Source organism: Aaosphaeria arxii (assembly GCF_010015735.1).
Source record: "Aaosphaeria arxii CBS 175.79 unplaced genomic scaffold BU24scaffold_11, whole genome shotgun sequence".
Taxonomy (NCBI): domain Eukaryota; kingdom Fungi; phylum Ascomycota; class Dothideomycetes; order Pleosporales; genus Aaosphaeria; species Aaosphaeria arxii.
Window position 1 is genome coordinate 1,034,045 of NW_022983484.1, and position 15,185 is coordinate 1,049,229.

The 15,185-nt window shown below is 51.3% G+C and overlaps 5 protein-coding genes across 5 annotated transcripts; 4 read left to right on the plus strand and 1 right to left on the minus strand.

Moving 5' to 3' along the window:
• Positions 1-882: 882 nt before the first annotated feature.
• On the plus strand, positions 883-3,912 carry BU24DRAFT_427734 (dipeptidyl-peptidase-like protein V precursor). The gene is made up of 5 exons (XM_033529287.1): positions 883-1,403; positions 1,466-1,517; positions 1,579-1,820; positions 1,892-3,247; positions 3,313-3,912. Exons 1-5 carry the CDS (start codon positions 1,336-1,338, stop codon positions 3,749-3,751), a joined length of 2,157 nt encoding a protein of 718 aa, XP_033378959.1. The 5' UTR covers positions 883-1,335; the 3' UTR covers positions 3,752-3,912.
• A 670-nt stretch (positions 3,913-4,582) lies between these two features.
• Positions 4,583-7,374, plus strand: BU24DRAFT_427735 (MFS general substrate transporter). The gene is made up of 4 exons (XM_033529288.1): positions 4,583-4,976; positions 5,090-5,661; positions 5,722-6,024; positions 6,079-7,374. The coding sequence occupies exons 1-4, from the start codon at positions 4,934-4,936 to the stop codon at positions 7,165-7,167; spliced, it is 2,007 nt and encodes a 668-aa protein (XP_033378960.1). The 5' UTR covers positions 4,583-4,933; the 3' UTR covers positions 7,168-7,374.
• A 1,763-nt stretch (positions 7,375-9,137) lies between these two features.
• Positions 9,138-9,956, plus strand: BU24DRAFT_378764 (carbohydrate esterase family 5 protein; the record flags this gene model as incomplete). Its single annotated transcript, XM_033524673.1, has 3 exons — positions 9,138-9,323; positions 9,389-9,603; positions 9,666-9,956. The coding sequence occupies 3 exons, from the start codon at positions 9,138-9,140 to the stop codon at positions 9,931-9,933; spliced, it is 669 nt and encodes a 222-aa protein (XP_033378961.1). The 3' UTR covers positions 9,934-9,956.
• A 1,180-nt stretch (positions 9,957-11,136) lies between these two features.
• Positions 11,137-12,285, plus strand: BU24DRAFT_414188 (uncharacterized protein; the record flags this gene model as incomplete). The annotated part of the gene is made up of 2 exons (XM_033526201.1): positions 11,137-11,945; positions 11,994-12,285. 2 exons carry the CDS (start codon positions 11,137-11,139, stop codon positions 12,283-12,285), a joined length of 1,101 nt encoding a protein of 366 aa, XP_033378962.1.
• Positions 12,286-12,731: 446 nt separating this feature from the next.
• Positions 12,732-14,289, minus strand: BU24DRAFT_356555 (uncharacterized protein; the record flags this gene model as incomplete). The annotated part of the gene is made up of 2 exons (XM_033523905.1): positions 12,732-14,166; positions 14,231-14,289. 2 exons carry the CDS (start codon positions 14,287-14,289, stop codon positions 12,732-12,734), a joined length of 1,494 nt encoding a protein of 497 aa, XP_033378963.1.
• Positions 14,290-15,185: the final 896 nt, after the last annotated feature.

The window sequence follows — 15,185 nt, forward strand, 5'->3', positions numbered from 1 at the left end:
GATATGCTCTTGTTTGTAGTTGTAGTTCTGCCTGCTTACCGGAGGAATTGACGCCCACCTGGAAAGAGAGGGAGAGAGAGAGAGATCATTGCAACGATGCATTCACTTGTGGGAAATCCATAAGATTGCGGCATTTCGTTTGCAATCTAGACTCACGGTGCGGCAATCTTAGTAATTGTTGGTGTAATTCCATTGCCACCTGTGCGAGGAGATGAATACGGGACAACTGTGTTGTGATTGTGAACGTCTAAGACTAAACGGTGATTGCATCATCGGTGGTGCGTCAACACTGGGGTGGCTCACGTGCTCATTACATTGTTCAAGGCCATCAGGCTATCAGCAAGCGGGGGCAACTATGGCTCGTATGCTGATGGTGCCGGTAGTTGAACCTGGGATTGGAAGGTGGGAAAGTTGGCTGGTGTGATACAGAGAACACTAAGGATGGCAAGATTGCTGACGGTCGAGGCAATTCCCGTATTCCCGACCTCGCCTCTCAGGGTCTAGGAAGAGAGAGGAAAGTCGAAGGCAGGGATGTGGGATCGGGTGGCCATCGTTGGAGTCAATTACACTGATGGGACGAGTAGATTAGTTTGATTTTGGAGGTGATTTGGGCTATACGATGGGAACGGAGTAAACCTAGTCACCATCGAGGATGATGCGTGGATGGAATCGATGGAATAACTAGTTATGTGTGTTGGTTAACAGTTGGACTCTGTCTAAGCTTCGACGAAGATGTTCCCCACCAGGAACAATCTCTTGGCAACGGTCTCGATTGGGAAGGTGGAAATAAGCTTAGCCAATCGTTGCACGACTTGACATTTTGGATAATCGGGAACATCGCAACATCATCTTGCCTTTTTCTCTCTTTCGTCACTCTTCCAACTTCTATTACGGAGTACCTCGTCTTCTTCCCTCTCCCTTGTCCATCCTGCGATCCATGCAACATTCGTGATCCTTGAATGGCTACACGATATTATCACCTCCCAGATTGCTACCCGCCACCCGCTCTCTCTCTCCTCTCCGTCTCCGAGTCTCCACTCTAATCACTACTCCCGCCTAACTGTCCAACCCCAAATTGGTCTGAGAGGTGGGACAAAACTGCTCGACCCATGCTGCAACTTGTGAGAACCTGCGCAACCCACGAGCCGAGATCCTGGATACCTGCTATGTCTAGGCAAGGGTAGATGGGCTGCTGGAGCTATCCCAATTAGCACGTCATGGCCCGCGCCTCCAGCCTGAAGCTTAAGAAGCTCCCGCAGCTGCCTTTAAGCTTCGAGCCTCAAGCTTCTTTACTCCTCGTCTTGAGCTTGAGTACAGCGCCCAATTGAGCTAAACATGGCCATGCGTGCGTGTTTCGTTGCCGCCAGCTTCTTGCTTGGCTCGGCCAAAGCTATCACCCCCGAGTACGTTCCACCACTTGCTAGCACATCTGCCACAGACAAAATGTACTGACTGACTTTCGTAGGGGTCTGCTTGCTGCTCCTCGCAGAGGCACCGCCAACTTGAACCCTAGTGGCGTAAGTCTTAGCCTATTGCCACATGTCTATGGAAAAAGATGATGCTAACTGAGGAATGTAGGAATGGGCTCTTTTCACCTCCACGTCCTACAACTGGACTACCCACAAGTCCAAGACTACGTGGCAGCTCCTCAACGTCGAGAGCGGCAACATCACTGTGGCCCCCTTTGACGCCGAGGTCTCCGAGGTTGTCTGGGTTGGTGACACCGACACCAGCATCCTCTACATCAACGGCACGAACGATGAGGTTCCCGGAGGTGTCACCCTCTACACCGCTGACATTGGTGCCGAAGAGTTCTCCCCGTAAGCTTTACTATCTCGCAATTTAGTTTGACTGTTGTCTTTGAGCAATACAGCTGACATTCATATCATAGATCTCTCGTCGCTTCGCTTGAAGCACCCTTCCAGGGTCTCAAGGCTGTCAAGAAGGAGAACGGTGACATCAGCTTCGCTGTTAACACTCTTGCCTACGCCAACAACGGCTCTGCGTACAACCCAGAGCTTGCCACCGTCCCATTGAGCACCGGCCAGCTCTATGACAACATCTATGTCCGCCACTGGGATGTCTACATTGCCCACGAAAGATATGCTGTCTTTGGTGGATCTCTCGTCAAGGGTGACAAGGGACTCAGCTTCGACGGAAACGTCACCAACCTTCTCTTGGGTATCAATGCTACTGTTACCCGTCCTGAGACCCCCGTGCAGCCATTCGGCGACCAGGGTGATTATGATATTAGCCCCGATGGCAACACTGTTGCTTTCCTCACCAAGGCTCCCGAGCTCCCCAAGGCAAACTTCACTGCCAGCTACATCTACCTTGTTCCCATCGACGGTTCTGAGGCACCTGTTGCCGTCAACGGCCCCGGCTCTTCCGCCCCTGAGGCCGCCAAGGGTGCCTCTGGTGCTCCCCACTGGTCCCACGATGGCAAGAAGCTCGCATACATCCAGCAGGATGGTATCTCATACGAGTCCGACCGCTACAAGCTCTACGTAGCCGAGGTCGATGGTCTCAACTCCAAGGTCACCCCCGTTGCCGAGAACTGGGACACCAGCGTCTCTACCTTCAAGTGGAGCCCCGATGATGTCGATCTGTGGGTTGCCTCCGAGCTCCACGCCTCTGTCCGTCTTTGGCTCGTCCCCGCTGATGCCGAGGCTGACTTCAAGCCTGTCAACTTCACCGGACCTGACACCACCTTGGCTGATTTCGACATCTTGAAGGATGGCTCGGCTCTTGTCTCCGCCGCTTCCAGCTGGACCAGCCGTATCTTCTACAGCCAGTACCCTGGACAGGACAAGAAGGTCATCTTCACTGCCAACGAGGTCGACCCTGAGTTGGCTGGCCTCTACCCCAACTCCACCTCCAACTTCTGGATCACCAACAAGGACGGTGACAAGATCCAGACGTTCGTCTTCTACCCCTCCGACTTTGATCCCAGCAAGAAGTACCCTCTCGCATTCGTCATTCACGGTGGACCTCAGTCCAGCTTGGGCGATGCATGGAGCACTCGTTGGAACATGCGCACCTGGGCTGATCAGGGCTTCGTTGTCACCTCCACCCAGTTCACCGGTACGCCCAGCTACAGCCAGGAATTCACCGACAAGATCCAGAACAACTGGGGTGGAACTCCTTACACTGATCTCGTTGAGACCTTCGACTACATCAAGGAGAACATTGACTACATTGACACTGACAACGCCATTGCTGCCGGTGCCAGTTACGGAGGCTACATGTAAGTTCTCCCTAGGATATCCAAACAGCATGAACGATGCGAGCAATAGCTGACAATTGTACTAGGATCAACTGGGTTCAGGGTCACGAGCTCGGCAGGCGCTTCAAGGCCCTTGTCGGCCACGATGGCAAGCTCAACCAGGTCGGTTCCTACGGAACTGAGGAGCTCTGGTTCGTCCAGCAGGACCAGAACGGTACCATCTGGAACGACCGCGAGAACTACGAGAGGTGGGACCCATTGAACCACGCCGTCAACTTCTCGACCCCTCACTTCGTTGTGCACAACGACCTTGACTACCGTCTGCCCATCGCTGAGGGTATCATGTTGTTCAACATCCTCCAGAGTCTCGGTGTCCCCTCCCGATTCCTCCACTTCCCCAACGAGAACCACTGGGTCTTGAACCGCGAGAACAGCTTGGTCTGGCACAAGTCCATCTTCAACTGGATCAGGTACTACACTGGCCAGGACAAGGAGTTGATCCAGGACATTGTCATCAAGTCCTAAGCAGATTTCCTAGCGTGGAGATGATGGATGAAAATGAACAAAAGAACGTAATTGTAATGACAATCTTTAATGTAGTAGTAGTACTAGGTAGTAACAACATATTGATGCGACTACCCGCATGCATGATGTAAATCTATGCAAGCAAAAGAAATGTTCTTGAACTTCAATGATGTACTGTGTATGGTGTATTTTTTTGGTTACCTGTAGCCAGCCGGCCGGTCGGAGTAATTGATCGTTGGTTGGTCAGAACTGTCGCGGATGGAGACAATGGCCATTCACCCACCCTGTTCGCGACTTTTTCGTGAATAATAATACAAAAGCCATCTGTCGCAGATTAAAGGAGCGGGAGCAAATTTTCTTTAGTGTATCACAGTGTGTATTCCGTACGGAGTGGATTATTGCGTGCTCTGCCACTCCAATGATCGAATGCGCATTGTCAATGCCCTGGGACGAATCAACCAACGTAGCGATCAGGTAGTTTCTCTTTGGATGGAGAAGACTGATGGAGTGGAAACGAGCTTGGATCGAATTCAATAAAACAGAGATTTCTGCATTACTATTGTCGTTTCAACAATTATGGCTCTTATGGAATAGCAGGATGGAGTAAATGGTTGGGGCAACAAGGATCGTCGTGTGGGTGTGTATGGGTGGTGTGCGCATCTGCAGCTAGGATTCGATGCCGCCCGCGTGTGCGTGTGACTATGTGACTCCCACCTTACATGCCCATGCGGATAACCATCGGAAACTATTCCAGCATAGAACCTAGAGCGAGAGCAAAGATCATTATGGAGAAGTGAGGACCGAATAATCATTTATGTTCGAAAGGTTATTGGGTACTTGATAGCAAGTGAGATATGAGAGAGGGAGGTCGGTAGAGGGAGTGCCGTGATGTGCGGGGGGCGGCTCCTTAGTCATTCCGACCTGTCTCACAGCTATTCCGTCACTCGTCAACTGCATCCATCCAACTACGCCAACTACATACATATACCTGTAGGTATACTCCGAACACATCTGTACATACATACATATGTACATACATAACCCAGCAATGTGATGCACACCGCATCCATTCCCTCCATCCCCACTCTTATAACCCCCCATTCTTATCCCTTCCCTTCCCTTTCCCTCGTCTCCTTCTCTGAAGGTTGATAGCATGCCTCTGTGGCTCACCCTCGCCTTGATATGACAGAGCGCCGCTTACCAGTCAAGCAACTGGTCATCCTTTGTGCGTCATTCCTAAACCCCTCCCTCTCCCTTCCCTCAGCGACTTCTCCAGCCCTCATAAAACTACGTTGAAGGCCCCTTCGATACACTAACATACCATTTCCGCAATCGCAGCAATATGTCGCTTCGCAGAGCCCATCGCGCTCACCTCCGTCTTCCCCTACCTCCCCGAGATGATCGAGTCCTTCGGCGTCCCTAAAAATGACATCGCACGCTGGGCTGGCCTCACCTCCGCCACCTTCTCCATTTGCCAGGCCTGCACGGGAATCATATGGGGCGCCATCAGCGACCGCATCGGTCGCAAACCAACAATCCTCATCGGCCTCACAAATACCATGATCACGATGCTCCTGTGGGGTTTCTCCACGACCCTACCCATGGCAATGGTCGCGCGTGGCCTGCAAGGGTTCGGTAGCGGGAACGTGGGCATCTTGCGCACCACCGTCGCGGAACTGTGTCCCTGGAAGGAATTGCAACCTAGAGCTTTCAGTATCATGCCGCTTGTTTTCACGGTCGGGTCCATCATTGGTCCCTCGCTGGGAGGCGGGTTGTCGAACCCGATGGGCGTCGATCCGAATGGCCCCCGTGGAACGTCGCTGTTGGAGAGGTATCCCTATTGCCTGCCGAATATCGTTGCTGCGTGTTTCTTTATTACGGGAATTATTACTGGTTGGCTGTTTTTGAAGGTATGAAGGCGGCTATTCTTACGATAGTAATGGAATGTGGCGCTGATCGATTGGTGATAGGAAACGCTCGAATCAAAGAAGAATGCGCCTGACTATGGGCGCATGGTAGGAGATAAATTGACTGCATGGTTCCGAAAGACTTTCAGGATTAGCAAAAGAGAGAAGAAGATCCATCATCATCACCACGAGCGTGAACCCCTGCTAGGTTCGAAAGACGTCGACGACGAAGAGACAGGAGCACCAGATGCAGCCGCGATCAAGCCTACGAGGTCCCTCAGCGCCCTCGAGATTTTGACTCCCCAGACCCAGCTAAACTTGATTGTCTACACGCTCCTCGCATTCTTTTCACTTTCATACGACCAAGTTAGTTCAATGCCTCTCAGCATCCCAACATCGTTTGCTAATTCTTTCCTCCAGCTTCTTCCGGTCTTCATGCACCACCCACCGCAATCAATAGACGATCCCGCCGTGAAGCTTCCCCTCAAATTCTCCGGCGGCTTTGGCATCGACTCGCGTCGCATCGGTGCCATCTTTACCGTCTTCTCCATCGCTTGCACGCTGTTTCAATTCCTCGCCTTCCCAGCCATAACCCGGCACTTCGGTGTTCTTCCGTGCCTCCGCATGTCTCTCTGTATCTACCCCTTTGTCTTCTTCATCACGCCCTTCGTCTCTCTTCTCCCCACGCAGTCCACCAAGGAACTGGGAATTTGCGCCCTGATGATTGTTCGCGGCTTCGCAGGCACTTTCGCGTTCCCTTGCTCGACAATTATGATCACGAATTCGGCCCCTTCGCTGCGCGTCCTGGGCGTACTGAACGGGCTCGCGACCTCCGTTTCAGCGGTAGGCCGAGCTGCGGGACCAGCCACGGGCGGCAATCTATTCACCCTCGGTGCCAAAATCGGTTACGTCATCATCCCCTTCTGGGCTCTCAGCGTGATCGCGGCCGCGGCGTTTGTGCCGACATTCTGGCTGGTCGAGGGTAAGGGGTTCGGTGACGATCCTGACGAGGCGGATGGAGAGGGGAGCGTTTTGAGTGCTAGTGCTTCGTCTGGGAGTTCTATTATCGTGAGTGGCGAGGAGGACGATGAGGATGAAGGAGACATTATCGACGATAACGGAAGGCGGAAGCACGTGGACGCAAAGGCGAAGAGAAACGGCACTGCAGCGGAGGACGAGGAAGGCCAATCCGAATCCGAATACGGCGAACCTACCAACCTACTTTCCCACACCTTATCCTATGGATCATCTGTCGCGTATCACTCGTCCTCCGAAGACGAAGACAACCGCTATCCTGGGGCAGGAGTAGCGACAAGATACAAGAAGCGCCGCGCGTCATCAAGCTCGCACACCAACGTGGGAGGAGAACGGAGCCGCTCGCGACGAAGGAGCACCGCCGTCAGGAGAAGGAGCAGTGTGCCTGTCGGCATGGGCATAGGGTTCCGCCGGCTGAGCTCGAATCTCGGGTCCACTGGCTTCGGACCTGGGGGGTCGGCTGCGGAGACGTGATCTGCTGATGACTTGATTGACCGAAGTAGATTTGGTCAAATGTGTTATGGAAGTTGATGTTAAGATTGGGTAGATATGAGACGAGATACTTGAAAATACGGTACTGATGGGTGCGAAGTGTTTGTTCATGGGGTACTAATACACAAAAAGGCGTTTAGGGTTAAACAATACCAAATACAATGGAAGCGTTACAATATGAGATATCATCGTGCAGTGTGAAGGAGACCACCGTTTCTTCTGTGCCCCCAAAGATCTTTCTAAGTGCCCTGAATTTCCGACAACGAAGTGTTGGCCACATAATTGCTCTATCTCACTCCTTGAAGTTAGTGACCACCCACGGGACGACGTTTCCGCAACGTATTTCTTCAGCAGATTATATACTGTGTGCACGACAAACTGTTGAGCTTATCTGCGCTAATGCGGTCCTTTCCCTCGTTCATGGTAACGTTCATGAGCGTATAAGAAATAGTTCCATTTGAGTGATAATGCACTGTCAATACTCACGCGAACTGATTGGAGCCCCTTTTGCCACGTCGAAGTACCCTCAGGCTTATCTCAACCTGTCGTATGCGCTTATTGTTAGATGAGAAACCATCAACGGAAGAAGGCACGCTGGGAAGCAGAACATTCAAGGAAGCCCGTTGATGCCTTGCATCCTCTTACTCGAGATTCTTCTTGTTCAAGATGGCTTCCAAATCGCCCTTTTTCCACGTGATATGGATGGAGATGGAAGGATCTGACACCTGCTAATCACCATAGTCCTACAACGATTCCAAAGCCATCCCATCCACCATATCATGCCATGCCATGCCATACCCACATCCTCTCCCAAACCGCGGCACATTCAACTCGAAATTAAACAACAAGGACAACACACTCTCTCCTCTCCAGAAAGTTCTCCCTCCCATCAATGCCTCGGCAAATTCCAAAACATCAAGCCTCAATTTTGCTTTTCTCCTCGCCTTTGAAAAGATGCAATGCAATGCAAAACCCCAGACCATGTCATGTCATGTACCCCAGATATACGAGTCCCGACACTAACTACCTAGGTATGTAACTACAGATTCATAGTTGCCGATACGCGAGAAGATGCTGTGCTAGGACTGCTTTTTTATAATGTCCCACCAATGATGGGACTCTTTGATCGCATCGAAGGGCAAGCAGAAGCCTGCTATGAGATGGTGGAGATGGCGACAGGCAGCATTACGACCTTGGCTTTGCGGGGTACATGAAAAGGAACCGGAAGTCTTGCAGCCAAAGTTTTGTTTTTGTGGGTACTGGAGAGCACTTTTCCATGGATGGTCGAGTGTGTGTGTGCATCGTTGTTGATGTTGTTGATGTCGAAGTCGCTAGCTGACGAATGGTGTTGCTGTGTTGATATTCGATGCCGAGGCAGTACGCAATGCGGTCATTCCTGTCTGGGCGCTGTGCATACACGCGGTCATGTGACGTGAATTTGGGCTTCAGGTTAACGACAACGGGGTGTGTTTTCTCGGGGAATATGCTTGAGGACTAAATTTGTGGCGGTGATGGTTGGAATGGGGTGAGGTGATTTGATAGGTCTCCCCCCGATGGATGCAGGTATGTAATCTTGATAGACATTAGCGTGGAAATGCTTCCTGCAATGACCGGCCCCCTGATGACTTCAATATAAATCTCTTAGCGGGTGCGGTGCTTTCTCGCGATGATCCTGGTGTGGGAAGGGAAGTCTGGAAAGATACCGAGGAAGATGCTTCAAAATCGAATTGCCTTGAAGGTTTTTCTTTTTGGTAAAGCGGGGAGGAGACATGTGCAAGTGTCTTGAAGAGCGAGGGAAGAAGTATAAAAGAGTGAAGGAATCATGGCGAAAGGGATCTCATCAGCACGATCAGAAACACCAAGCCGCAAAGTCACTGTCTTCTTCAATCCAAGTTCCAGATCCTTCCAGTGTCGAAGAAAAAGCATCAATCGATCTTTGAACAATCTCAACCATGAAGTTCTTCGCTATCCTCTCGATCATCGCACAGCTCGCCGCTGCTGCTCCAGTCTCCGAAGAAGCTGCTTTGGAAGTCCGCCAGGTGGGCTCCACTCGCAATGACTTGGTCAACGGCAATGCTGCCAACTGCCCTCGCGTGATCTTCATCTTCGCTCGCGCTTCCACTGAGCCTGGAAACATGGTATGCCAACGCAATCTCGAAACCCCCTCAATTCCTCGAGCTGAAGCTAAACACATCTTGAACAGGGCATCAGCGCGGGAACCACTCTAGCCGACCGCCTGGAAGCACAGTACAGGAACAATATCTGGGTCCAAGGCGTCGGCCTCCCCTACACAGCCGACCTAGCATCCAACTTCCTCCCCCGTGGCACCAGCACCGCCGCCATCGGAGAAGCAAAGCGTCTCTTCAACCTCGCCGCGCAGAAATGCCCCAACGCTGCCATTGTAGCAGGCGGCTACAGGTACGACACCTCCTTCTCATCGCCCCATCCATAGCTACCTCATCACTGACCCCCCAAACCAGCCAAGGCACCGCCGTAATGGCCGCCTCCATCTCTGAGCTCAGCACCGCAGTGAAGGACCAGATCAAGGGCGTCGTTTTGTTCGGATACACGCAGAATCTGCAGAACAGAGGCGGCATTGATGGGTTCCCCGGAAGCAAGGTCGAGGTCTACTGCCAGGTCACTGACACCGTGTGCTATGGCACGCTATTCATCCTCCCTGCCCACTTCTTGTACACTGATGAGGCGGCGATTAACGCGCCGAGGTTCTTGATCAGCCGTATTGGGTAGATTCGGTCTCGATGGAAGGGATGGTGGTGTGCTTTGTGGAAGGGGGTGGAGGGGAGGTGGGAATTAGGTGCTCTACGGGAGGAGCATTGAGGGGATGAGTGGAGTCGAGAGAGAGGGCGGTTCGTACATAGTTACTCCGGAAGAGTGGAGAGATTGCGTCCGCGAGCTTCGATGGCTTCAAATGCAGATGGTTGATTGATTGGCTGGTGGACTGTTGGGGGGGTTTCGAGGCTACCTTACCATATAAGTGATTTCCATATGAAATTCAAGTTAGCCTTTGGGTGGAGTTAGTTCCTTGAGACTTCTGGTTACTATATACAGTACATGACTTTCCATCGACAGCGTGAAAGAGCCTCTATCGTAGCAAGCATTCGAATTGGCACACGTCGCCTTGGAGATCAGAAACAGGAGCAATGATGCATTAAATCTTTCCTGATTCCCCTCTCTGAGCCTCAGTACTGGCATTTGCAACTGTACAAGGAAACTGATGAATAAACAAAAGTTCACGCCATCTTTGCTTTGCCAATCGCGCCAGCCATCTCCTCAGATCAGCCACGACTCTCTCACTTAGCACTCTATCGACAGCACAATCCAGACAGTTGGCACCAAACTCTTCCCTCAACCAGCCACACTGACAGGTGAAAATTCGATCTCAGCAGCAGGAACCTCAGCACCAAGATCAGATCAAGCTCGAACGATTGGCTACTCCTGACAGCCGTTCGTCGAGCACACCGCTATTCTCACCTGCCACGCGAACTGGCGCGTCCTCTTCGCCTCTTCTCCATATCTCTCTTCTCCACACCCCTCCTCTCCACATCTCTTTTCGCCATATACCTCTCTGTCTTCTGCCCGTCCGCGACGTGCTTGAAAATTCCCACGAGGTCTTGTTGCAGCCTGTCGTTTAGCTTTCGCAATATCTTCTGTCGTTTCTGCGCCGCTACAGCCAAAAGATCGCGTTTGAGGTCGTTAGAGAGAAGATCACACAGGCCGCTACCCGCACCGGCACTTCAAATCATCCACGACACATTTCAGTTCGGGTTCTATGCTTGATCAAGATGAAAATTCTAAGAGGTCCCATCGTTTTGAAGCCGAGAAACGCAGGCCTGTTGGGGTTGGGCCAACCATCGCCCTCTACCAGAGATCGCCACCCGGCTCAGCAACGAAGGCCCCGAGAAAGGAGAAGTGCGCGCCCTGGTTGACTCAATGACGGGTATCATCGCTACCGACAGGAAGTTAATGCCCCAAGAACGACAGTACCTCCAAGACGATGTTAGGGTGGCGGTTGGTCAAAAGGACTACCCCGCTCCCCAAGAACCTGCCTTGGTCTCGACGTGGGAGGATGAACTCAACATTAAAGAAGTTTTGTACGGAGTCTCTACTGACCTTGATCGAGAAGCCCTGGCCGGTCGTTTTCTCCAATTGTTCAGATATCTATCCAAGGCTGTGTATGCGTATGGGGCCGGACTCCGCCACCAAATCAGGGGATTCGGTGTAAAGATGGCGGTCGAAGCCGTCAATCTCATCATTGATATGTATAGTCGGTCTGGGATCTACAGATTTAATCAGACTGCTGCCTACAACCTCACCCATAAGCTCAAGGTAGGGAAACCGAATGTCCGCGCCTTCGAATACGCAGGCCATGAAGGCTTTACTGGCATCATCCAAGATTTCTTCTTGGCTTACAGTCGTACTGGAGGGCATGTGAATGACACTCCAAATGCTACAAGCGACCTTCTTAACGCAATAGCTGCAGTCGAATTCTACAACTCCTTCAGAGCACTTAGCGCTGCTTTTGAGAACACTAGATCTAAAGCCTATCGCCTTGGACAGAAAATAGTAGGTCCTAGACCTTTTGCATCTGGCGAAGAGATGGCAAAGCATTTCTTTGCAAAGGCTTGTGGGTACGCCCTCACGAATGCAGAGAAGGAATTGGAATTCGCAGCGTTGTACGCCAAGATGTACAACTTTAGTCCAACAATGATCTTGTTTCTCCCACACAGCTACAAGACCAGGTATGTGCGTTCCCACACAAAACGTCGCGCGGACTCTGACGGCAGCAGAATTAGGAAGCTTGGAATCCCAAGGATGAGGAGGCTCGTCATGGCAATGGCCATGCCTGGCCACTTGCCGGAAATCCGACAACAGTGGGCGCACGCTGGAAAACAATTGTACGACAGCGTGAAAAATTCAAAGGGTACCGCAAAAGTGCCCCATATCTACCTCCGAACACTGCATGAAGGAGTACCTCGGACGATGGTGGACATCACTAGTGAGGTCGATATGCACTTCAGGACAGTCATCAGGAGTGCGCCAAACAAGCGTAAGGCTGCAGCCCTTGAGGAACGATTCTGAAAGGACTTTTGTGTTGCCTTTGGCAAGATTCCTTTAGTCATCAAGTAGGAGGTGAACCTAGGCTATACAGCCAAGGACAGGTAGGATCAGGTTGGGGGATCACTTGTAGCAGTGTCTCAACGCACCATAAGTGCGAGACTGATAGTCGAGCTGCATACTTCTGTACCTTTATGTCGTTTCTCCAGCTACCGTAGTTAGCCACAAACGAATACACCACTCGCCCGGCATGAACTGCTTGGAAATCTGATGGTGAGACACATAAGTTCAGAAGGGATAGATTATGTAATGTGTACATGAGATGTCAATGTATGCAGTAGTTGGCCTCCGATACTGATAGCTTCTAACATGACCTCCTTGTGTTGTTCCATTCCACCAAGTAGCCAACAACTGATCACATTAGAGTAAGCCTATGAAACAGAAAGACTTTGCCTCGCAAGTTGGATCAGTCAACTTTTCAGATCAGCCATGATGCGCTCCCCTAGCATCAAATCAACAGCGCAGTCCGGCCAGTTGACACTGACACACATACCCCGGCCAGCCACGCTAATCGGGGCAAACTCGATGGCGGCAGCGGGAATTTCTGCACTGAGGCCAAACTGTGCTCGGTTGATCGACCACTCCTGGGCATTTTCAGAAGTGTTGCCCGCGAGGACACCAATGTTGCTGATCAGCCATGTGAATTGACGCTGTCTTTTTGCCATATCCCTCATCGTCTTCTGCCAGTCTGTGACGTGCCTAAATACGCCTACGAGATCATTTCGCAGCCCGTCGTCTAGCTTCTGCAATATCTCCCGTCGGTTCTGCGCTGCGACAGTCCAGAGCTCGCGTTGTAGGTCGGTGGATAGAAGGTCACATCCCTCACTGCTATTCGCCAGCAGCTTGGAGCGAATTCGACCCACCAGCCCCGTGTCGAATCTATGGGGTACCTGTGTCACGTAATTGCTTACTGCTCTGTCAGACCGATCCCACGGGGCATCTGGCGGTGCTGGAGGCAGATTCCGGCGGTGGTCCATGACGGTTGAACATTGAAAGGCCGGGGCGGCCGCGCTGTCGAGGCGCGACGAGAAGGCAATGAGCGCCAGTGCGTTTAGCAGGCCGGTGATTGTCGTCTTGTTTTGTCGGCAGAGTGCTAGAATCGCAAGTAACGATGCGTTGTCTATTAAGAAGGCCCGGAACTGGGTCTTGTATGGAGAGGAGCGGATCGGACACCAGGTTGCCTGGGATACGTCACGGTTGAGAAATTGGGGCCTTATTTCGTCCCAATATACTCTGGCGAGATACTTTAAATCTAAAGGGAGGCTCTTTAAACTCTCGATTGGGGTTGGAAGGCAGGGAGGCGCTTCGGGCAGGGTAAGGATATCTTCATTCAATCCTGGCCGCTCGTATCCTCTATCGTCGACGCTGGTAAGCATCTCGAGGAGGTCTTCATGGAACACCTTGGCACCTACACCGTCGAACTGAGGGTGGTTCCAGGTGAGTAGGACCTCCATGACAGCAGCACCTGCTTGCCAAATGACGGTGATCTTCCAGTCTGGCTGCTTCGTAGAAAGCTCAGGAAAACGCTCATCGAGCTGAACGCGAATGGTTTCCTGGACAGTATGTTCAAAATCAATATCTTTGCCAAGATAAAGCCATTGTATATGATGCTTCAGGTCGAGACTCTTCAGCTGGATCCACGAGGGTGTTTTAGACGTGGCATCTATCATGCCGACTTGCAGCATTGGATGTCTCATAATGGTGTCCACGACAGCAACCTTCACTACCTCCTCTAACCGGGTCTGCGACTCTGCCAGTGCGAGGTGTTGCGGAAGTGTGTAGCGACAGGAGAGAATAGTGCCACGGTACTGATCCAGGAGATACATAGCTAGTTGGTACTTCTCACTAGACACGCCGCATCAGTGAGGGTTTCCGAAATACTACGCTGAAGTCAATCACAGATACTTACTTGATTCCGAGTTTGCGTAGTACAGCTGGCTCTGTGCCATTGTTCAATACTTTTGCCATGATTCTTCAATGGTATGGTGGAATGAGAAGGGGCGGTGCACTTCTTGTCGAAATAGATTGATCGTGTGCTAGCGACTCTCGAGCTTAATATATAAGGTGTCTGCTGGGCCTCATAGGGACAGCGACTCCCATACGCTTCCCTTGAGAGGTTGCATGTTCACATAGCTCAACAGTCCTTAACTTTTGTACACTGAAAGGATACGGATCTGTCGCGGTGCCTGTTACATCTGTAGAACCGTCGATTGTCGTAGCACCCAGATCGCTGGACCGTCTGATGGATTTTCATATCCCATTGCCTCCACAGAGCTTCTCGGCTGTAGGCCATTTGAAGTGTGTGTTGCTATGCCACTTGCCCATCTGACTGTGAGTGGCACAGCCCTAATATAAGGATACCGGGTCATGTCAAGCGAGGCACGGCGATGTAACTGCTGATTAGTTGGTGTAGCCTTTATATTGGCTCCAACTCGTTCATAATTTGCTCTTATTAGTGTGTTCAGAATAATCAAGGGCGAAGTAATGTTCTCTTTTAAGCAAATGTAGAGGACAAGAAACCAGTTAGTGAGATTTATTCTGGAATTACATGTTGTAGAACAGGCGCCAGCCGGATGCAGGACTATCAATGTACAAAAGCTTAGCACGTCGGACTGTCCACCTGCTAGCTTCATGTATCTCTGATGCCTAAAGTATCTATTTAAGAGTGTGCTGTAGCCAGTAAACAACCTTAACTGCTTGCAATAGATCTCTTGCAAACGCACTGTTGTAGGCATAATATATATACTAGCAGGAAATTAGGTTGACATGCCAACCCGCTGTATCTACAGACCTTCGCTGAGGGCTTCGGCCGGTACTGAATACCTAGGCATCTATGTGGTTGGCCATAGTTATTCATCGGAGTT